The 24,534-nt window shown below is 47.6% G+C and overlaps 1 protein-coding gene across 1 annotated transcript in view; it reads right to left on the bottom strand.

Annotated features, from left to right (window-relative positions):
• Positions 1-24,534, bottom strand: part of TNR (tenascin R) — a 410,686-nt gene that overhangs the window by 48,720 nt on the left and 337,432 nt on the right. The window contains exons 6-9 of the mRNA XM_043569008.1: positions 21,145-21,260; positions 18,617-18,767; positions 13,229-13,498; positions 5,842-6,027 (exon numbers count right to left, since the gene is read on the bottom strand). Of these exons, the coding sequence (XP_043424943.1) occupies positions 5,842-6,027; positions 13,229-13,498; positions 18,617-18,767; positions 21,145-21,260 (723 nt within the window). The remainder of the gene's footprint in view (positions 1-5,841; positions 6,028-13,228; positions 13,499-18,616; positions 18,768-21,144; positions 21,261-24,534) is intronic.

Below are 24,534 nucleotides of genomic sequence, written 5' to 3' on the forward strand. Positions count from 1 at the left end.
GGAAGCTTCTGGCCATTCCCCCCTCTCCTCCATGTGGGTCTCTGCAGCCCACTCCCCACTTTCTGGCCCCCAGAAGGCAGCACCTTGTTCAGAGGGTGCCTTACCAGAATGGCCACTTGGGGTCGCTGTGACTTCACCTGAAGGAGGCTGAGAACCATCTGGCCTGGGCCACAGGCCTATTGCCCAACTTCTCCTCAGAAGAGCCTGCCTGGCATTGAAGGTCTGGCCCTGGGTCTGGTGTTTGTGCCCTGGCACATCAGGGAGTGCAGACAGGGTGAAGTGAACATCAAGTGCCTTGGTCAGCACTGTTTTGCCAGCTGGACTTCTCAGGGAGTCTCGGGTTTCTTCACGGAAAATCCTCCTGTGGACATACACACGGACCTCTGCACCTTCGGGAGCCCACCTTCTCACCACCAGACGCCGTGGGATCCCGGGGAGGAAAATGTGGGTTTGGGGAGAGGCGTCTGTTCCAAGCCCCCAGAAACCAGCGGTCTCCAAGGTGGCAACTCCCAGACCCAAGTCGTGACGTTGGCCTTGTGCGTGAGTGAATGTATCGTGTGTGGCAGCTGTAGGTCTTTGTCTCCTTGCAATCTTGTGTCGTACCGTGATGTCTGTAGGAATCTTCAAGGCCCTGGGTTTCCTAAGCCCGGGTGCTGATTTTTCTGGTTAGCAGCGTGTGGCCTGGGGGTAGAGTTGCTCAGGGCTGTGATGAACTGGCTCTGGGGGCCTGGGTTTGAGCCCAGCGCTCACAGGGCCATAGGGGCCAGCTCCTTTAACCTTTCTCTTGGCCATGGGGCTCCTCAAGTGTGGGCTCCTGTTCATGCGGGAGCACGAGGCAGAGGAGTGTGGACGGCTGAGGACGAACCCCTCTTCCTTCCTGGCAAAACCCTGCAGCCACAGGCCTCTGATGATAGATATAGAGGAGTCACCTCAGACACAGAGCGGTGTTTATCATTTGCATTGGGTGGAGGCAGGGTTTTGTGACCGAATTCCAGTCAAGGAATGAGAATCTCCTTCTTTTCCCACCGTCTCCCACATTTTCTGTCTTCCCTTCCTCCTTCCAGAGTTTTCTTTAGGGTTTATGGTTTCTCATCGCTGCCCAGAAAACAGTGGTACGCGTCCTTGGTAAGTGCTGCCTGTCTAACCGAGAGGTACCTTGATGCGCCTGTGAAATACATAACTCTCAGCACCCCTTTGGGACTCCAGGTATGGTACACAGGCCAAGCACACATCATCCTGGCCGAGAGGCTGAGCCTAAAAAACTGATCATTAAGGACACAGAAACCACCAGAGCAGAGGAAAAAAAATCATTGCAGACACTGAGTCTGTTGTTCAGAAACAAGTTCATACTCCAGAGGGAATTCACTGGGCATTGCCTGTGGAGAATAATGGAAAAGAAATGTCTGGCATTTTGTGCCCGGGCCTGGCCTCTGTGTTGCAAAGGGAGAGGCATGTGTGGGGGAAGGCTCTGCCAGGGGCCGCTTGTCGCGAGCCCTCTGCGTGACTCAGAGGCCCAGAGAGTCAGCCAAGGCCTGTGTCCCACAGCGCAGGGGTGATCGGTGGCTGTGAAGACGAGGGCTTCAGCAGGGAATAGCAAACACAGATGCCACAGGACGTCAGGGCTTAGAGTCAGCCGTGAGAAGAACGGGGGTGTGAACTTGTACTGGGGAGAGAGGCCAGGCTACTGTGCACCCAGTCTGAGCTTTGTGGGGATTAAAAACCATATCAGATCGAATGGCTGTTGAATGTTCACTATGAGCCGGTCTCCATCCCAGGTGCTTGTATACGCAGATATATATGATCTCATTTAACCCTCCCAACAACCCCATGAGAAAGATGTGATGTCCTTCAGACCAGGGAACTTAAGCCTGGGAAATTGAAGAAATTTGCCCCAAACGCACATCCCTGAAGTCAGTCTCAAACCAAAGCGGGCAACTTCAGAAGCCATGCTCTGAATGAGCACCTCTCACAAATCACCTGGGGGTCTTCTAGAACGCAGACGCTGATTTGGTAGATGTGGTGGCGGGGGGAGAGGGCTGTAAAAGCTCCTGGGGTGATGACTTGTGGCTGGTGCCCACACCACACTGTGAGAAGCATGGTCTCCGCTCTGTGCCACGCCCACTACAGGAAGTCCTAAACCGTTAGCTCACTGACCTCCTCCTGCTCCTCCCCCTGCCCCACTCACCTCTCACCATCATCAGCCACGTACGGAGTTTGCTATGTTAAAAATACTACTTCACATTCATTAAATATATGATCTCATTAAAGCCTCATCATGGCACAGTGACGTAAGCAATGTTATTCCCGGTTTACAGAAGACAAAACAGAGGCTTAGGCAGATTAAGTCAGTTGTCCCAAATCACACTGGAAGTGGTCGTGCCTGGATGCAGGATCCAAAGTCCTGGCTCCTAACATGTTCCACAGAACAAAGCATTCAAATAAACCTGGGGCAAGAGGCAAAGGGACCTTGTGCTAAGAGTCTCCATTATGATTTTTTTCTTTCTCTTTTGTATTTATTTTTATTTTTACTTTTTAAATTATTTTAATGAGAGAGGGAGTGTGGGAAGTGCAGAGGAAGAGGGAGAGAGAGAATCTTAAGCAGGCTCCACGCTCAGCACGGAGCCCAATGCGGGCGGGGCTCAATCTCTTGACGATGAGATCATGACCTGAACGAAAATCAGGAGTCAGATGCTCAAGCAACTGAGCCACTCAGGCACCCCTTTGGGGTCTTTTTTAAAAATGGAGATATAATTGACATATGACATTCTATTAGTTTCAGGTGTACAACATAACAATTCGATATTGGCATACGAAATGATAACCACGGTAAGTCTAGTTAACATCCATCACCACGAATAGGTATAATTTTTTTTCTAGTGATGAGAATTTTTAAGATCTACTTTCTTAGCAGCTTTCAAATATATGACAGAGTTTATTAACTACAGTCATCCCCATGACTTACTTATTTTATAGCTGGAAGTTTGTATCTTTGACCATTTTCACCCATTTTGCCCACCTCCCCTCCATCCCTCATGCCGGTCAACCCTCAGTCCGTTCTCTGTGACTATGTGCTCCGCAGTTGTTCTTGACTAGGAGGTAGGACATGTGGGGATGTGCAGAGTTGGAAGTTTCTACCTTCTCTTTCTGGCCAGGGAGGAATTGCCTCAGGTGAGCCCGAAATGCCCTTCCCACCTGTGGCCGGGGTCTTGCTTTATACGTGCACATAAACAACTTGTTTGGAATGAGAAAACAAAACAAAACAAAACTCAGGCCTTGGAGGCTGAAAAACTTTCCTTTTTAGTGTCCAAGTTGGGGGGCGAGGGAAAAAACACAAGTATCTAGAGCTGGGATCAAACTTCTGCCTCATTTTGCCTTCCCTCCTTTCAAGTCCGTCCTTCTCTTCCCCCAGATACCACAGGAAGAGAGCCCACAACCCTTGTAATTTGCATCTCAGCAAGTACAGACATACTTGATTTCCTTACATGCCTATAATTCCTTCTTAAATCACATAAAGCTATTTGCCTTTATAAATCTCCCCAGCAGCGAGCTCCCTGGGATAATTACGTGGAATATATATTTACAGTTTTATTTCATAAGCTCGACTCTAACCAAAAAATGGACCTCGCTAAGCCCACTCCTCAATAATAATTTCTCTGTTCCTTATAAGTCTACAGCATTTACATTTTGACTGTCCTTTACTTTTAAGTTCTTTAGTACAAGCAGCCATGAGATGGAAGGCTTTTGACAAGTGTCAGAAGAGCTGCCTTGGAGCCACAGCTGTGCCTCTTGGGAGCTCTGCGAGCGTGGGCAAGTTTCCAGACTCTCTGGGCCTCAGTTTCCTCATCCAGAAAATGGGGATGGTGACATCTGTCACGAGGTTATGGTGAAGAGTAAATAAGCTATAACTATGGGGAGGTGCCTGGAATAAGATAGATGATCAATGAATGTAGAATCTTCTTTCCCAGGCCTGGGAAATAATAACTAGGACGTGACTGGATGCCTCTCTATCTCTCTCAGGATTTTATGGCGTATCCTCCATCTGAACAACTAGCCATCGTTTTTGTAAATTGCTAATTGCCAAATCAGCCTGCGGCTCTAGGCAAGGGAGGGGGGGCTGCACTTGGACTCAGTTCCCTCCTGCATCATTTCAGTTTTTTTGTTTTGCTTAATCTTTGTGAATGTCTCCTTCTCTCTGTGGAGGCCTTTACACCAGCTGGCGTGTTCCTGCTATGTTTAATTCACCCCCATTAACCTGCTTGGTCAGCAGATCTTTCCATCTCCTTGCTGTGCTTCGAGGAGTGCGTCTGTCTGGAAAAAGCATTTATTATATTTACTTTAACTGGCCTCATTTTGCAAGGCGGTCTGGGATTTCGGTTCGGGAGGAAAACAGCTTTGATTATACTGCCCTTGTTTACTGTATGCACTCTTTGCTATGTATCCCTTATCTACTAAGATGGCAAGTGCTTTTGCAGGAAGCCAAGACACAAGTTAAATAAAGTCTCGGTGAGCTCGCTGGTAGCCCCTGGGTGGCCGCTTTGCACAGTCTCCTTCACCTGAAAACCATGCCCCACATTTCCAGTCATCTACCTTTCAGTGCAGTCCAGTGGGCAGGTTTTCCTGGATGGGTGTGTCTAAGGTCCCAGGAGGAGCACTGGCTAGGGCCCACATCCCCAGGGGACAGGGAGTGCTCCCCAGCCAAGTGTCATGGTGATCTAGGGTGCTGACTTAGTCCGCACTATCATCCTCTCGCCCTCTGATTGCGGCATAGCTCCCTGACCAGTCTCTGCCTCTGGCCTTGCCCTCCTCCCACCCACTGTCCACACAGCAGCTACATCTATGTAGTCATTGTATCACCTTATTTAAAATCCCTCCATGACTCCCCATTGCCCTCAAGAATAAACTCAAACTCTTTATGGGGTGTATAGCATGACTAGGCTCTCCCCTTCTCGAACTGGTCTCTTGCACTCTATGCCCCAGTCATAGTGAATGTTTGCTCTTTTCTTTCTTCCCTTCCTTCCTTCCTTCCTTCCTTCCTTCCTTCCTTCCTTCCCTTCCCTTTCTCCCTCCTCTTTCTTCTTCCTTCCTTCCTTCCTTCCTTCCTTCCTTCCTTCCTTCCTTCCTTCCTTCCTTCTATCCATCACTTACCTTGGACTTAGACACTTTGCTGGAGTCAATAGTGAGCAAAACCCAGTTGGTCCCCATTCACAGAGCTTTAGATCCAGGGTGGAGACCAACAACAGAATAATGACACCCACAGGGTATAATGATAACCTGAGCAGCACTGTGAGGACAGTGGTCACCAGTGAGAGGAGGCAGCAGGACTGGATAACCTGATCTCACCTGGGGACCATGCAGGCTCCCCAGGAAGTGACAAGTGAACCAAGAGGTAAAAGGGAGGCAGACATAACTGGGTGAAGAGGATGGTGGGAGAGCCTGACAGGTGGTGGGAACAGCATGTCCCAAGCCCTGTGGCAGCAGGGAAAAGGTGTTTGAGGAACTGTCAGAAGCAGACCTGTGGTCCTGGAGCACGGGGAGCACCAGGGCACATGGGAGGGCGGGGAGACAGGAGAAGACTGTGGGGAAACCAGGCAGGGCATGTGGGCCACGTGAAGAGGTCAGGAGAGAATGTGTGAAGGCTACCTGCGGTGGTCTGTACGAGACTTGTAGTAGATTTGGCCAAGTGACAGAAGACAATGGAGGGCAGGAGATGCGTGACAGGGACTTGAGAGAGTAAATGAGTGGGATCTGGGGATGGCAGGGTGGAGCTGGGTGCACTGGGAGGAGAGCGGTGAGGGTGTGGGGTTAGGAACCGATGTGCCCCCGGAGCCAGGGTGTACTCACCTGTGAGGGTGGCTCTGGTGGTTGGACCGATACTCTTGGGGACCAGCATCTCGTGGTACTGCTCACCCGCGAGGGTGCTGTACACGACCTTGTACTCCTGGACCTCTGCTTCACTGTTGTCCCACTCCAGATCAAGGCTGGTGGCCGTGTGGGAGCCAACCCGCAGGTTCTTGGGGGCGTCAATCTCTAAAAAGAGTCAGACATCACCAAAATTTGCGTTTGTCACGCATCTTGAACTTTAACACGCTTTGGGGCGAGAGCCCGTAGCTCCTGACCCTCTGCTTCACGGTTTGAGTCAACCCCAGGAATGGTCTTGAGCTTTTGGCCTGCCAGGTGAGCCACAACAGATTCTATGGGCAGTTTGGAGAGTTTTACTTGGGAGTTAGATATCAACACACTTTACGCTTGCCCCATTTCCATTCAGGGAATGTTCTAGAATATTTCCTGAATGGTGGTGGTGGTATTCTAGAAATTTATTTTTGAGACAGAGAGAGACAGAGCATGAACAGGGGAGGGGCAGAGAGAGAGGGAGACACAGAATCTGAAACGGGCTCCAGGCTCTGAGCTGTCAGCACAGAGCCCGACGCGGGGCTCGAACTCACAGACCGTGAGATCGTGACCTGAGCCGAAGTCGGACACTTAACCGACCAAGCCATCCGTCTCTCTCTGTCTCAAAAATAAATAAACGTTAAAAAAATTATTAGAAATTTATAAATGAACCAGTTATCATAAGCTTGACACACTAAGTGAGGGAAAAACCGCAGGAGGAAAAAAAATCAGAGATGGCTTCCAAGTGATTATGACAGAATAGAGTAATAGCAAATTTGGCCACCAAGCTCAAAGGAGACAGTTGATTGCAAGACTTTGAAGTATAAGCTGTCTTCCCTGGGTTTACCTGCATAGATACTGATGAAAGGTTTGTAGGAAATTAAGTATACACCTAGGGGATGTCATGTAGTGGAAAGAATATAGGCTTTGGGGTTAGGCCTCTGAGCCCAGCTCTACCATAGTTAAGTCTTTGGTCATGTGAGGTGTCACTGGGCCTTAATGGCCACATCTGTAAAATGGGCTAATAACACCAAGATTTCAAGTTGTCCTACAGATAGGACAGTGCATGTGACATGCGTAGCATGGTACCTGGTGCAAAAACAGGTGCCTAAACCCTGGGAGGACCTCCTGTTGCCTCTGAAGTTCGTCCTGAGTTCCAACAACATGGCGCCCCCAATGCTTGCTCTCTGGAGTTCCAAAGACTCCTCTGCAAAGGGAGACCACCAGCACACAATCTCTCCCACAACCCTGGGCGGCTGATTCTCTCTCCCCAGAGACAGGTCATCTCCTCAGGCAGAAACAACACAAACAACTTGCAGGGTAAGAGGTCATGAAAACTGCCCCTTTAAAAAGTTCTCAATAAGTCTTGTCTTTGAGACTTGAATTTCACTTTGAAGTGGACCAGCTCTTTGTTCTGAGAAAACCTCCAGCAGACTTCTAATTTGCAAATGCCAGGCAAGTATATACCAATTGTTCTTGGGGAAGACAGAGCACTGTGAATCAATCTGAGTGCAGCTGCTCCAGAGTGAGAAGTGTTCTGTTTAGTGATGTAAATTAGGTGAATCTTTTAGCAGATTTATGTCTCTGCAGCTTATTTTTTCTGAGGAATGTTTCCTTACTCAATGTGGAGCTGGCATGCCGGATTCTGTGCGTTCTTGACATGCTGGGTGTGTTATTTCTCTAGCCTTGGGATGGAGAGAGGAGCTTGGAGAGAGGGGCATATGGGAAGAACATGCTGGATCCTGTGCCCCGAAATCTCACACAGGAGCAGAGGCTGCGATAAAGGACCCAACCGGGTGTGGGGTGTAAGGCCTGAATGGACCCGGAGCAAAGAGAAGTTAGAGTTCAGGTTGAGTCCTATACTTACCTACTGCTCTTCACGACTAAAAATCCCAGACCTTGAAAACTATGCTTTTTATTTTCTGGAATTTTTTGGCCTTAGAACCTATGCACTGTGGATAGGGGGCAGTGTTTTCCCTGAAGGAACCAGACACTTTCCACATCAGCGAAGCCAAAAGAGGTCAATTCCGGGAATAAGGGCTTGAGAATGTTGTAGTAGGCAGTTAGTTAGGTTCTTACAGGATGCTTGGAGGCCATCAAAGGGGAAGTCATGGCCAACTGGGAGAAAGTCAGAGGCTGCCCTGACCTGAACCACAAGAAAGGGAATTAAACCAGACAGGCCCAAGATGGCTGACAAAGTAGGCCAAAGTTCACGTTATTCCTTCATTATACTACATTGCCATACTCAAATCTTTTCCTAAGGGTGCCATGACAGGAAACCCCTGACCAAATAAGGAAGTCACATTCCTGAAGACACCACCCTGCTTCCAAGAAATCCCTGCCTCAAGTAATGAACATTCCATTCCCTTGTTAACAACTGTCAATAAAAGATGGAAACCCAAGCCCCAGTGGGCGCAGCTCTCCCTTGAGCTCTCCTGCTCTCACATCTAGAGAATGTACTTTTGCTTTAATAAACTTTCCTTCATCCATTTTGAGATTATTTTTGTGACTGGTGTAAGAAAGTGGTCTAGTTTCATTCTTCTGCATGTTGCTGTCCAGTTCTCCCAGCACCATTTGTTAAAGAGACTGTCTTTTCTCCATTGGATATTCTTTCCTGCTTTGTCAAAGATTAGTTGGCCATACTTTTGTGGGTCTAATTCTGGAGTCTCTATTCTATGCCATTGGTCTATGTGTCTGTTTTTGTGCCAATACCATGCTGTCTATACACAATGGAATACTACATGGCAATGAGAAAGAATGAAATATGGCCTTTTGTAGCAACATGGATGGAAGTGGAGAGTGTTATGCTAAGTGAAATAAGTCATGCAGAGAAAGACAGATACCATATGTTTTCACTCTTATGTGGATCCTGAGAAACTTACCAGGAGAGCATGGGGGAGGGGAAGGAAAAAGAGGGAGGGAGCCAAAACATAAGAGACTCTTAAAAACTGAGAACAAACTGAGGGTTTATGGTGGGTGGGAGGGAGGGGAGGGTGGGTGATGGGTATTGAGGAGGGCACCTTTGGGGATGAGCACTGGGTGTTGTATGGAAACCAATTTGACAATAAATTTCATATTAAAAAATAAATAAATAAACTTTCCTGCTTGTACTGCTCATCCGCTGTGTTGTGTCTGTCCTTGAATCCTTTCTCATGGCGAGACCAAGAGCCCCTGGCAGCGACAGCTTTTGGACGGGCTGGGTCAAGGCTTCAGGGCCTGAGGTCTCCCTAGTCCACCCCGCAACAGGAGGGGGTCTTAGGAATGGGGTGGAATGAAATGGTTTGCTCCCCTGGGTCTTGAAGCCCGATCTCTCTCTAGGGGGGACAACTCAAGGGCTCCCCTGTAGGTACGAGCTGGTCTGGTATCTGCAACAGGTCAGCAAGCCAGGGAAAGGCAAAGGCAGATGTCCAGGGTGGCCCTGTTGAGGGGCTTGGGGGCTGTGGACATCTAGTCCCTAAAACATAAAATTAGCTCACGCCTTTCTCCTGCTGAAAAGTTGCCTGTTGCTTCCTATTACCAACTCCTAATCATCCCCCGCAGGGCTCTGTGCTTCTCAGACATCATCTTGTATCACTTCTACCCTAATTCCCTGTGCTCCAGTTGTGCTGACGTTTTTTCTGCTCCTGAAACACATCAAACTTACTCCCACCTCAGGGCCTTTGCACTGCCTGCTACTTTTGACTGGCATGCTCTTCCCTGGATCCACACATGGCTTAGGTCACTTAGGTCTTGGTTAAAACTCCACTCCCTCAATGAGGCATTTCTGAACCACTCAATCCAATGTGGCCCTTCCTCTGTAGCATCCATTTTGCTTCTCAGCAAAATTCTTCTGATTGAAGGATCCTGTGTGTTTCTTCTCCTCTTCCCCCGCTGGAATGTACCTCATGTGAACTGAGAGTTCTTATCTGTCTTGTTTATTCTGTAGCCTCAGTGCCTAGAACAGTGCTTGGCACCTGCTAGGTGTTCAATAGGCACATGTGAAGTGACTGAAAGTTCCGTTTTCGGTCTCGTCTGCCACCTCAAAGCCTTTTGAAAAGTCTTGTTAGAAGTTTCGACCGTGGGGCTGTGAGGGCGCTTGAGGCGAGGTGGTAGAGGGAAAAGTAGCTTTGACTGAAGGCAGCTGGTCTCTGCTGGGGTGGCGAATGCCATCCAGGCTGCACCTGCATGTGAGAGGATCCCCGCAGAATCGCTGCTGAGCAGGTCGGGTCTCCAATTGTTGTGACGTGGGCCTCTGTAGTCGTTTTTGGCATTGCCGCAGACTGGGGGGCTCAAACACCAGAAATGTGTTGTCTCACAGACTGGAAGTTCAAGATCAGGATGTTGGAAGGGTGGCTTCCTTCTGAGGGCTGTAGGGGAGAATCTGTTCTAGGCCCGTCTCTGCTCGCTGTCAATCTGAGGTGTCCCTTGGGCTTGTAGAAGAATCACCCCAATCTCTGTCATGTATCTTCACCTGGTGCTCTCTCTGGGTATGTGTCTGCCTCTGTGTCCAAATTTCCCCTTTTTATAAGGACACAGTCATATTGGATTCGGGTTGGCCCCAACGACCTCATTTAATCTGGTCATCAGCAAATGCCTTATTTCCCAACAAGGTCACATATATACAGGTACTGAGGGGTAAGACTTCGACATCTTTCTGGGGACACAGTTCAACGCATAACAGCATTCAAGAGAGGCTTGGGGCATTCAAAGCAGCAGTCTCTGCTTAGCGGAATGCCCTGGAGGCCAAGTTGGCGTCCTGAGGGATGTACTCAGAGAGGACGCCTCTCCTGTGGACAGAAAGAGTCCCAGGATGTCCCCCATGAGGGTAACTGAAACCAGAGCCACCAAGGGCCGGGGCATCCTGGAGCTGGCTGCTCTCTAACCACTGGCCTAGTGTGTTTCCATCATGGCTCTTTCCTTTTGGGGAGCAGTTCTAAGACCCAGGCAACTATCGTGCTCCCCGTGCAGGAAACAAATCTCTGCTTTAATTGCTTGTGCAATTAGTGCGCTCCTAGTGCCGGAGACGTCACCTGGAAAAGCACTTTGGCTAATTTGAATTTAAGCGGAGCTCCGAAATGACTGAGGGCCCTGCCGCGAGGGTCTGGGCACCCTCTCCGCGTGCATTCCGCAAGCAGCCCCGGGCTGGGAGAGCTTGAGCGGAAGCTGCTGTCATGTCCCCACCCCCACGCGTCCCTCACTCCCAGAGCGGAGGGGAAGCAGGCCGGGGTTGCAGGCGAGGAGGCAGCCTCCTAACAGCTGCCAATCCGCCGGGCGACCGGAAACAGAGCTGAAACTCGGGGAGCTCCGAGGAGGCAGAATGTAATTGTCTCGATTGGAATTTTCCTGGGCCACCAGCCAATCCTGCTTCCATCTTGTCGACCTAAGCATCAAGAATTTGCCTTTCATCATGCTGCTTGAGAGCGCCCTTCTCCTTTTCTGCCTCTTCAGACTCCTTATCTGAGCAAAGCACAAGGAAACCACTTTTCAAACAAAAAACGGTCTTGAAATTCAGAATGGAAGGCAGGCCTCGAGGCCCCCAGGAGATCCCGCCACCAGAGCAGGGCAGCAGGCAGGTGGGAGGGGTGGGAGAGGGGGGCTGACCTTGAATTCATCAGGAAGGGACATGGAGTAAGGTCATGCCGAGCCCTGATCAGTGTGGATTAAGTGAAGGAGAAGAAGAAGAGAGAAATGGGCAGAATTTAGTTCCTTTTTTTAGGTGTATATTCAGTCCCTGGGGATCCCAAGATGTGTTCAGTAGAACCTCAGACCCGGGATCCCGTGGGTGGGGTGGAGTCTGGTACAGGAGCTGGGAGAAAGCCTCTCTCTTGGAATCAAACCCTGCCTTCTGTATGTCCTCAATGTCCACACTTGCTGCCTGTTAGCAGGGAGGCTTTGCCCTCTCCCAGGGTGTCCCTCTGTGCAGACGGAGCCCCATTATAAGACTCCAGCCTCCCTCTTGCCTAGGCTGGGGAAGGTGGACTTTGTAGCAGGACCTGGGCACTGCCCTTCTGCTCCCCTCTCTCATGGGAACCCGCTGCCCCCAGGGATCAGGCTCGTTCCTCCATGCTGTACGTAAATCCTAAACTGAGTAGTCCTCCCAACTTCTGCCACATGGGGGCACTTGCCCAGGGCCACAGGGACCATCACCTTGCGAGCCCATCTATAGCTCTAACACTAAGTTGCAGGCTCCAGTCTAGGGGATATTTTGGCTTCCATCTGTCATATCCTTTGCTTTATTTACCAACTGATTTTAAACACCGCTAAAGGATACTGGTGCTGTTTATTGAACCACCCCGAAGCCCCTCGGCTGGCTTATCCCATCCCATAACAGCCTTTAGGCCACAACCCAGGTAGAATGCTCGAAGTAGCCCGCTGGGAGATGCTGGCTCTCAGATCTTACAGATGCTAGCAGTTTCCTTTGATCCCTGGACGACTTGGAGTTGGCAGAGACGTTCTTTGATGTGTGACCTCTCCAGGGCAGAGATGCCAGGATTGAATCCGGGTCAGAGGGAGACTCACTATCTGATCCCAGCCCCTGTTGACCCAGTGAAGAGTGCTGGGAAGGCCGTCTTCGGATGGTGCCCGTCCTATTTGTCCCCAAGCTGGCCAGCCTGACGGGCTCCAAGAGAATCCAGGAGCAGGTCACCGTGAGGTCCGGCCTTTGCGGACTGTGGGTGAAGCTCTTTCAGAGTCTTGATGGCCATGGGAAGGGGGGTGGTCATCACCGCAAGGCAGGTGGGCCTCCTCCCGCCTGCTGTGTGTGGGAGCAGGCCTCCCATTCGCCTTCTTGCTAGTGCTCGCGAAGGGCAGGATGGGTCCCAGAGCCTCAGGAGGAAGGTCTGCTGCTGTCCACACAAGGTGGGCTTCGCACAGCTCCGTGGGGTGCCAACGTGCTGTGTAGTTAGTATGAATTTATAGAATTATCACAGTGCCAGCAAATAGCAGCAAAGGACCTCGAAGGAGGGCACCTTTCCTAAACTCGCAAAATTGCCATTTGGGCCAGCGGTCTGGATGTGTAAGTCCTTTCAAGACAAACTTTTCATTCTACAAAGGAGATACCTGAGAGCCGTGGAGAAGAGTCTTCGATCAGGTCATGGATCTGGCTGGTGGCCGAGGCAGGACAAGCACCCAGTTCTCCTGAGCACCGGTGCACTGTGTCCCTCTGTGCTGTCACATAACTTCGCCGAGCCCCGCCCCCCCCCCCCCCCACACACACACCTTGCTCCCTTCTTGCAGTTTCTGTGATAACATGGTGCCCGGGCAATGTCACCTCACCCCGTCAGTACCCTTCTTGCCGCGACGACGGCACCAGCCAGGTCAACCCCCTCTCCCTCCCTGCGCGCACCTCCCCAAAGCCTACCTGTTGTGAACTGGGTGGTCGTGGACTGGCTCTCGTTGGTCCCACGGACGGCACTGACCCACACCTCATAGCGGGAGCCGGGCCGCAGGGCCTGCACTGAGTATTGGCTCAGTGGGGGCTGGAGCCGGAAAGTGGTCTTCCCGCCTTCCCCGCCCACCAAGCCATACTTCAAGAGGATGAAGTCGACTTTGGCTCGAGGTGGGGTCCACTCCACGAAGGCCACGGTGTCCGAGACATCTCGAACCAGGATCTGTGTTGGCCCATCAATGACTGAATGAAAAAGATCAAATAGAAACAAGAGTTTGAGAAGTGGGTGTTTGAAATCAGCTCTCTCCTTTCCTCCTTCTGTTAACTTGATCAAAGAGAGGATGGGTGTTATTATCCCAATTTATAGATGGGGAAAATGGGACACAGTAAGATGAAATGGTTTTTTCCTGAGGACACATAGAGGCAACAGGGGAAGTGACATTGGAAGTCAGTTCCCCTGAATCTTGCTCTCACCAGGCTACGGCTTTTCCGTGCTGTCACTTCCTCATTTGGGCAGGGGAAGGGTACCTATTGCTTGAGGCCAGCACAGCTTCCTTCTGGAGGTAATGGGACAGAGAGCTGAGAACTGTGCTTCTGGTATGTTTTTCTGCCCTTCTCTTTCTTTGAGCCCTGAGGAAAGATCTACCAAATCATCAGCCCCATCTAAACATCTGAGACTTCCAACTCAGTTGCCAAAGGGGGTATCATGAATATCCAAAAGATATGCTTGCTCAGCCACACCTAGAACTCAGTCAATCCAGTTGCTAAGTCCATACCACAACCCAACAGACATTTGTATGTGTGGACGTAAAACATGCCTTCTGGGGAAACTTGCTTCTCTGGGAAAAAAAAAGAACTCACTTTAGGAATAGTATCTTGTAGGCTATTTTTTCCCACCTGTTCTTGCATATTCCTGAGCTAGGAGGGCACCTCACACACGGGAAGTCCCTCCAGGTTATTTAGCAGCGTATGTCCCTCCTGAGCCCTGGCCTCTGGCACTGAGCAGCGGAGGGGAACATCACTGTGGGGTAGTGTGAACTAGAAAAGCTGGCTGGTTTCCTAGGGTGCCCACTGTCCATGGTTCCAGCACCCACTTGGTGTCCTCTTCATATTGAATTAGTGGTGGGGTAGAGAAAAGGGAGAGAATGTAGAATGGAAATAGAAAAAGAAAGAGCTTAGTGAGGACAATAGAGAATGGTGTTCTCAACTCCTCATGGTAGTTCCGCAAGGCCAATGTGTCCTTCTTGAATTACTCATTATCTTCTCAAAGAGTAGTCCCAGCTTCCATGTTTGCTTTTAGAATATGACTACACCTCTCTGGCTGGAGTTGATTAATATTAATATTAGTATTAATGTTCTTCAAGGATTTGGAATTGGAACCAGAGACTCAGGTTCTCTGGTTAGCTGGTTTGGGACCATGGAGAGCCAGGGCTGGTGTGGCCATTGTCTACCATATTCACACATCAATGTGTGAATGATTTAGGGAGGGAGACAAAAAAGGTGGGGAGGGGGTTAGAGAAGGAAGAGGGTGATTTATAATAAACACATATTTAGGGGGCATATTGTTACTTCCTAACACAAAGCTCCAAAAACCTTTGGAATTTCCTAAGTGATGAGAGTGATAATGTCTTTTGTTATGTTAATGAGGCGAGGAAGGGGCTGCCTGGCTGAGTAGTAAGCCATGTGACCTCTGGTCCACAACTGTTTCTGCCTGTGTAATGAAGCCTTCATAAAAACCCAACGGGACTAGGTTCAGAGAGCTTCCAGGTTGGGGAACCAGAACCACATGGTTCCACGTGCACCATGCTGGGCCCCAAAATTTTCAGGTCCTTGCCCTGTGTATCTCTTCATCTGGTGTTGATTAGTGTCCTTTAATATCCTCTGTAGTAAACAAGTAATCCAGCAAATGGATTTCCTGAGTTCTGTGAGCAGCTCTAGCAAATTAATCAAATCCGAGGAGGGGGGTGGTGGGAGCCTGATTGATAGCTAGTTGGTCAGAAACAAAGGTAAGAACCTGGACTTGAAGCAATTGGCATCTGAAGTAGAAGGCAGTCTTGTGGAACTGAGCCCTGGACCTATGGAATTTGCTGTTGTCTCTGGGTAGATAGTGTCAGAATTGTGTTGAATTGTAGGATGGCCATCTGGTGTCTCAGAGAATTTCTTTGTGTGGGGACCTCTATCTTCAACACACACACACACACACACACACACACACACACACACACACACACATGCTGGAATTGGTGCAGAATTTTAGGAACAAATATACATAGAGAAGCAGAAATGAGTGACTGTGTGGAGCTTCTAGAAAGACAGAGAGAGTAACCTGAATCTGACTTTCCATTTTCTGGTTCTCGTTTTTTTATGACACCCAGATGCATTCTGGTCCTAGGGTTTTAGAAGATACTCTTTGTCCTTCCAGTAAATATTCTTTTTTGCTTTAGATAGTATAAGAAAGTTTTTCTTTCTTGTTCCCAGAGAGTCTTGACTAGGACTGGTTTTTTTAAACCAGTCCACACTGGACCACCTCCTACTGTCTCCAAAATGGAGCGTCTCCCTCAGGATGGGCTCAGTCTGACTCTGGGCTTCTCAATCAGGACATTTCCCTGGTCACTCCACCCTCTTTCTGGGTCTAGCCCAGTCCTGTTCTCTATTAACCAGCTTAGGATTTTTGGCTTAGCATCCACCAAAATGAAAATCACCCGGCCATTTTGTACCACCTGGCTTGGAGTTCAAATGAAGTTCTGTTTTTCATATTTGGGGTAATAATAATTTAACAGAACACATCCAGATGTTTTCAGCATGCTGAACTTAATGGTTTCAGGTAACTTGGACCCTTTAAATTTAATTTAATAGTGAAATGGGAGAAATGGTCTTCTAGCTGCTGTATAAGCATAAAGCCTGAAACCTGAAACATAGATACTCAGGAAATGGGTGTTGAGTAAAAGGAATGAGTGAATATTCTCTGTGTCCATGTGAAAGAAGGGGAAGCATTTCAAAGAGCTGGAGCTTCTTGAGAAAAAAGAAAAGAAGATGTCACAGAGACTCCGATGACCATGTAAGGCTTTGGTCCTCCAACTCTTTAAATCTCCAAGACCCTAATCGGAGTGGATTGTCCATATTAGTGTATGATCTGCAGCACAAATCTGGCTCTAGCTGCAGGAGGTCTTATAATTTGCATTCCCCAGAGGGCCTGCCTGGAAGAGAAGCCAGTCTGAGTGTCTATGAGGACTCAGAACTTCACAGGAGGGGGTTGGTGTAGGTCAGACCTTAGCAGAAGGAAATAATTAAATAATCGTTTCCTGAAAACAGCAGACAGGGTTTGGAGACAGTCATCTCTTCTGTAGCCACTCTTGGATTCTGCCCTTCTGTTGGCCACTTAGTAGTGGTGTCTCGATTCCAGTCAAGTTGGTATCAGCTTGCTTTCAATTAAGTCCTAATTTCTGAACAAACACATGTTCTACTCAAAAAGTAAACTGGAATAAATATTTTTCTTTCCATTTCTTCATGACTCGGTACACAATGCCAAGCTATTAACTAGGACATTTTTCTTAATTGAAAAAAAAAAATCTGCCTAACGTTACCACAGATTTTTAAATCTGGAATTTGAATCTTAGGGAACTTCCAAGCCAAAAAATATGGCAAATTTTGCAAAACTGTGGTTTGAGTAGAAGACTGAGGCAGGGTTAGACTATCTTCCCCAAGTGTGGAGGAAGAACTTTCTACAGCTGTAATGCTCTTCTCTGCCCTCTTCTGAACCATCTTCTTTGTCTAGGCTTTTGTTTTCCACTCATGCTTGCTTCATATCAGTTCACAGGAATGACTGGGGGACCTGAAACTTTCCATCCCAGAGGAAGAGCACATGTCATGAAATGTCAGGTTCCAGCATCACCTTTGGGATAGAGTTGTGGAAAAGCTCTAGTCACTGGCGTCTGAACAAATTTCTACAGAGTACTTTTAGGTTTTGTGGCTATGGAGTAGTTTCTTCTAAAACATGTTTGCAGTAGAACAGTAGTTTTAAAACCTTTGTTGGGGCAATAATACTCTTTTCTCTTAAATAACAAAATCTTAAATGACTATACAAAATACAAAACACGTGGCGCTGCCTTGGTTGGAGGGTGTGTTGGGCCTGGGTGTGGGTGTGATCAGAGGCTCAAATCTCCCCTTCGTCTTTGCCCTGAGCCACTGCCATGGAGCCCCAGTGCTCTAATGGAACATAATCTAATGCCACAATAGTTTAAAACCAATGTTTTCTAGACTGAGCATAAGCCTCAGCACCTGATGCTATTTAGTTTGGATCTAATTAGCAAAGTATGAATCACCAGTCCATAAACATGGTCTCATTACATGGTGTTGTGGTTCCTCTTTCTGGCCAACTTGGCCTTTGTCCTAAACTCATGACTGGCTTTCTTAGGTGTCAGTGTGGGTTTATGAAAAATAAAGCTGTACCAATATTCCCCTATCTCAGTTTCTGTTAACTAAAAGGGGAAAATGCTTAACTTTTGAGTCTCAGCTCCCCCATCAATAAAATGAGAACCAAAAATGATACCAGATGCTATTTGTAACTTTTGAGAAGTTCTTGGGAAGGGCACATGCATATGCATCATATTTGTTAATTTACAGTATTAAAGTTGGCCTTCCTTTGTTAGCTAAGAAAACAAGAAGGCAAAATATGGCACAGGTACTGAATCAAATCTAGAGACAATGATCTTGCATAAGATTAACTGTGGGGATGAAATAATAATCAACTTAAGTCATCACCTTAAACAGTGACCCAACCCACGCTTCCTGGTTTCGGATGATTTGTTTCCGCCTGCTCTCACTCCTAAATGTGTTCTCTGAGTACATGTGTATACACTGGGTATTGAACACTCACCTGCCATCAACAGAGTGCTAATCACTTTGTGTGCTTTTTCTGATTTAATTCTCACATCAACTCAAAGAAGGAGGTATTGTTGTTCATCATTAGAAAGTGATGGGAAGTTTGGGAAGGGTTGGATGACTTTCTCCAGATCTCACCATAGATAGGAGTGAGTTAGTTCTTGCTGGTTCCAAAGCTCAAGATACTAGGGGGTGGCAAACGAGGCCTCTTTAAGATCAGAAGAAATACACTGGAAATCTTAACAGAAAATTTCCCCCATAGAATATGCTCCCAGATTTCTGTGCTTGCAAGGATTGGCAGTAGGGAAGATGTTCAGCTAAGTATCTGGTAGGGTAGCTCTATCTCCAGGTACCCAAATCATCTTCAGCTCTGGGAGAAAACCTGGCACCCTCTGTCTCTCTACTTCTTGGGCAATCTGCAGTCCTTTCTCCAGAGTGACCTAATGGATAGGCATAGGAAGAAGGTTTGGAGGCACTCACCGGTAGAGACGCTGGCCGAGGTAGGGGGGCTCCGGGCTTGCTCTTTCAGAGCCACCACATTGACAATGTATTCCTCCCCCGGCTTTAGTCCTGTCTGATTGAAGGATGTTACATCACTGGGGAGCTGTGCAATCACCCCTCCTTCATTATTCTTGAGGGTGGGAGGAAGGGAGAAGCAGAAAAAGCAGAAGAGAAAATCACCGGGAGAGAAAAGTGTGAAATATTGATGGTAAATTGTGAATTAAAACTGGGGCCCACATCTATTCTTGATGCTGACAGCTGAATATCTGGGGCCAGGAAAAAGTCCCAGTAGACTCAGTAAGAATCCTATCACTCTATGAGATTTGGCAAACGGAGAATCCATTTTCAAGAACATTTCTTTGGCCTTTCCTTAGTCTATTGAGTTTGCCAGTACAAATTGGTCATAAGGTGATGTTGATTTACTCTCGCCAAAGATTCAATGTTTGATGGTTACGGCTAACATCCATCAGATTTTTTGGCATTATTATGAGCATGCCCTTGCCTCTTGAGAAGAGTATACTTGTGTCTGTGTGCGTGTCTGTGAACATCTTCACGTATACACAACATTTTTCACACTGAGACATTTTCAGTTTTTGAATGAGCTGAACTATCATTTTGCTCTATCTGGAGTTTCTCATGGTGTTACACTGGGTGCAAATCTGTCAATCTCTAGTTTTCCCTTCACCCAGATGAGTTAGGAGTCAGTGATACAACCAGCTATGAAGTACAAAGAAGAGAAAAAGAGAGCATGGAACAAAGAGTAACACAAAGAAGAGAGGAAAGAGACAAGTTGGTGGATGAGGAAATGAGAAAGATGAACCTGACGATGTTGGGTCCAGGATCATCTACCTATCTGTTGGCGTCTGTTATTATGCATTTTCTATGTGTGTTCCTGGAAATGGAGCGGACAAGAAGACTCTTTGTGTCACTTCCTTTCTTCCCTATTCCTTGGACTTTGTTTATGTCCCCCTGGAGTGCCCTATATGTAATTTATAGCCATACCCATAAATCAATGTGACACATGCCCCTCCGCCCCTTCCCCACCCCTCCTCCCTCAGCCAGTGGCGGCAACCTGTGGATCACACAGTTATTCTCTGTGGCCATGTGTTTGATCTTGGCATGCCCTGGCCAAGGTCTTATTTAGAATTTTACGTATTAGATATTAAACAGGCAAACCTAGCACAGGTTTGTTTTTTTTTCCTGCCTCAGATCAGGGTGATAGGATTCTCTCTGCCCTGTTATACACCCAGCTGCCTACCATACATACTTTAGTGGCCATGTTAATGCAGATAAGACATATAAGAAGGTATTTGTACAGAATGCCTGTTCAGATATATTTAGCTTGCTGCGACACAACTACATCCATCTAGAAGGAAAGTCCTGATTTAGTGGACAGAACCTTGCAATAGAAGTGGAGACCTGGGTTCTTATTTTAAGCCTGCCACCAACCAGCTACCTAATGTTCTTTAAGTTTGCTGAGTTTTAATCTCTATAAACAAACTAGATGTAGGGGCGCCTGGGTGGCTCAGTCAGTTAAGCATCGGACTCTAGCTCAGGTCATAATCTCCCAGTTCATGGGTTCAAGCCCTGTGTCTGGCTCTGTGCTGACAGCTCAGGTCTGGATGAAGGCTCAGACTTTGTGACTCTGTGAACTTGAGGCCTTTTGTAGCTCCAGCAGTCCATTCCTCGAAGAATTTTGAAGTAAAATGATGGTGAGATCTCTGTCTTGTTAGCCAAATATGTGTCATCTGTCATTGAGTCTGATGAATGACTGAAAAAATGCTATTTGATATTGAAAGATGAAGATGGGGATAAGGCACCTGAGTGAACATTATGCTCCCACGAGTGCTACAGTTAGGGAGGGTATCAGTCGGGTCAACAAATTCTGGAAAATCGGAACTAGGCAGGCACCTCTGGCAATTTGGAAAAGTTTGTTCTAGATGAACAGAATAAAATACTTACTTCAAAGAATAGGAAGGAATCAGGATACCTTTTTAACTCAAAAACTAATAGCATAATTTGGTTAAGGGAAAAATCTTCTCAGTTAATATGTTACAAAAGGTGTTTTGGGGTTACGCCTCTGACCTTCAGAGACTGAGGCCACACAAGCTGACTTTTGGTGCATCTTCTGCATGGAATGAAGCTATGTGACGGGTTCAGTCTGGCTTTCCCTGTGTCCTAAAGAGAAGCCCCACAGTTTCGAAGTTTTGGTTTTCAGACTCGCTAAAATCATAGCTTGCCAAACCCTAGAGCTGAGCAGAGAGCTGGGGCCTGGTGGCTGCTTCCCACATCCTGTCTTCCAAGGCCAGGCTGGTAGGCTCAGGGCCACTCTTGCTAGTCAGTCCCCACCATGCTTTTGTGAGCCCAGACACCACAAAGGTCCCTTTGTATCCTTAGTGGCATGGAAAGAGGTATTGGGCAGTGTCCTCCTTGAAGCCCTGGATTCCAAGTTGAGGGTACGAATACTCCACATAAGGCTGGTTAGCAGTGTGGCAGATGGGCGTTACCTTTGGAATGAAGCTGATCTCCCATCCATCGAAGGAGAATGAGAAGGGCTCCCATTGCACCTCTACAGTGGTCTCCGTGATCGTCTTGAAGTGTAGCCCTTGAGGGGTAGAGAGATCTGGAACACAGCAATGTGGGTGACCATGTCATGGCTGTCCCTGGCAGGGACAGAGAGCATCACCTGGGCCTTTGCCTGGGTACGATCCCTCCACACCACGGGTCTGCTGGGCAATCTCAATCTTACGACAAACACCGTGGGTCCCACGTGCAGGACTGGCCTGCTCTGTCGTGGCCCTGGTGCCGCTCTGTATTGGTGAATGAATACTTGAGTGAGCTTAACAAACATCATCTAATAACTACTTTTTAAATGCTTTCTATTGCATAATAGGTGACCAAAGACACCCTTTCCTTTCCTTACTAATGTGGCAAACCTTGGTATTTAATATGGTGCCTTTCTCAGAGAATTTGAACACTACCTTTGGAGGCTCTAAGGATTCCTGAGAGGCAATAAAATGTCCCCATTTCACACCCGGGAAGAGAGGTACAGGGACGGTTGGCTAAAGATGTGGAGCAAGCCAACTTCAGAATAAAGACCAGAACGCTTTTCTTGGTCATCTGACGGGCAGTCTGAGTATTCTGCTTAGCCCACATCACCAAGTCTCGGATGGTCTAAGAGTTCCATTTCACATACACAAGGAAAGCAGAGGCACACACATAGGACAATGGCGGACACTGGGAATTTGGCTCTCATTCCACTGTCTCCCTCTTTTCTCTGGTTCTCCTTCATTATTTGTCCCTTAGCTCCCTCAGTCACCTTTGCCTCACTTATCTTGTTTTTAATTCCTTTTTTAATCGCCCCCTATCTGACCCCCATCCGCACACACGCACACGCACACGCACACACGCACGGGCATGCATAGGTTCCGTGAGGTGGAGCTATGCCTGTCCTAATGGAGTTCCAATTACCAGCCCTGAAATACGGCAGCATGACTTTTCTCAGTTCTCCAGGGAGCCTGCTCCCATTTTAGCTTTGCCTCTCGTGGGATATTCCATTGGAAAACTGACAGATTCTCATCCCTCTTGTTTGGAAGCTTCCTCAGTGCTTCTGGGTTGAACGGCAGGTCTGATTCTGAACCCACTCGAAGGCACGTCAGGTGAGTTTACATGATTTTGTCCTTGTCACCTGGGAGCTTGCCTGAGGGGATGCCCTGAATTGACATAATAAACGCCGTGGGGGATGGAAACCTCATCACGGTGTGTGCACGTGGACCGGAGAGGAGACGCCTGGGAGTCGGGCCAGCCACTTGCTGTGGTGACTCATCCCGGAGCAAGGTGGGAAAAGAGGCAGATGGTGACCTGCCTCTCTGCACAATCATTGCAGATATTTAAAACTGGTTCTCAGGCACCAGAGGAATTTAAAAAAAAAAAAAAGGTCAAATATAAACAGAGATAATTATAGGCATATTTACAGAGTCGGCATTCATAGGGGGAATCCGGTATTCTAACAAGATCTCTGTCACCTGCAAAGCAAGGGGATGGGACGATTTCTTGCATTCTTTCCTCTCTGCCTGTCCCTGTCCTTCAGAGTGTGATTCAAGTCCGTGAAACCTTCAAGACCTTCTCTTTTTTCTTTGACCTCTCCTTTCTCTGAACTTCCATGGCATTTATTATCCAAATACCATCTTGTCCTTTGGGACCTACATAAAATGGACTGAGATCTCTTATCCCTTATTTGGTGATAGGTCCCATTTACTGACCCAGGGGCTTCTGTTTCATGGTTACTATCTTGTTCCAGTTTCCTGCTACCTCTAAAATCTCTGGGCAACGTAGTAAAAAGCATTTGGTCTTTGTCCCTGATTCTTGGCACACAGCTCCTAAAACTTTTGGAATCTCCAGAGCGATAAGAATATCTTTTGTATGATTGTGAGATAGATAGCTGGTTTCCAGAAAAGCCATGTCACGATTTAAAAGATCAGAACCTTCGACCCATCTTCCAACCTCCAGGGAACAGGGGGAGACGCGCTGGAGACTGAGTTAATTACCAATGGCCGGTGATCGATTCAGTCGTGCCTACATGATGAAACCTCCACAAAAATCTCTAAATATCAGGGTTGGGAGAGTTTCCAGGTCGGCGAACACGCTGAGGTGCTGGGAGGGTGAGGTGGCCAGGAAGCCACATGGAAGCCCCCCCCCCCCCACCCCCCACCCCCCGACCCCTTGCCCTATGCATCTCTTCATTTGCTTGTTCCTGAGTTGTATCCTTTATAATAAAGCAGTGCTGGTAAGTCAAGCACTTTCCCGAGTTCTGTGAATTTCTAAGGAGTTGTCCAACCCAAGGAAGGGTTGCGGGAAACTGTTGTGGGCCAATCAGAAGTGCCGGGAAAAACTTTGGACCAGTGACTGGCACCTGACCGGGCGGTTCTGTGAGATACAGGCCCTAACCTGTGGGATCTGACGCTAACTCCAGGTAGATGACGTCAGAATTGAATGGAATTGGAAGTCACCCAGCTGGTGTCTGAGAGTTGAAGAAGCAGTATTGGAAAAGATGATTTAAGAAATCAGAGGTGTCTAAAGAAAAAAAATAACAGTGCCTTTGTTTCTTCTCCTCCTCTTCCTCCTCCTCCTTCTTCTTCTCCTCTTTGATGTAGCCAATGTTAATACTTGGTATGCAAGCTTTTAAAATTTTTCTGTGCTTAAATAAAATACGTGTAAAACACAGATATGCACCTATAGGAATTTCTCCCTGTTCTGGAGAAAAAAGGAAAGCTCTTGCTTATGGAGAACAGTTTAGCTGGCCTCTGCCTCTGTCTCCACCTCTCTTTCTCTCCACCGAATCTTTCTAAACTATGCTCTGGAGCTTTACCTTCTATAATCAAGACGGACTCTATTTTGCTAAACAAAAGACCATGAAGAAATTATGCCACTTCTCTCTGAGGAGAAGTGGGTGTTGTCAGTGTGGTTTTAAATAAGATTTTTTCCCCACTCTGCTATACACTTACCATCTGTAACATACCATTTAGCACTTGCTTATTATACGTCCTATTTCATATCTCCTCGTTTTGAATCCCTAACTAGATTCAAAGTCTGCATAAGTCTCGTACTTTCTTTGACTTCTAATCAGACTCAAGCTTATAACAAGTCAGAACTCAATAATTGGTTTTTGTCCTTTTGGTTCTATAATTGATGGGAGCTGCCTGCATTTGGAAATTCTCTTAATCGGAAGTGCCTTTTTAATGATTTACCCTTTACTAAGTGGATCACGTTGTTGGAAGCCCTTTTCCTCAAGAGCAATGATTATCGCAGGCATCCCCGAAGAATTTAGAAAAGACACTGCTATCATGAATGCCCATGATCTCATGTAGGAGAAAAGAAAAATGAAGTAGGATGGGGAA

The sequence above is a fragment of the Prionailurus bengalensis genome, chromosome E4 (genome assembly GCF_016509475.1).
Source record: "Prionailurus bengalensis isolate Pbe53 chromosome E4, Fcat_Pben_1.1_paternal_pri, whole genome shotgun sequence".
NCBI lineage: Eukaryota > Metazoa > Chordata > Mammalia > Carnivora > Felidae > Prionailurus > Prionailurus bengalensis.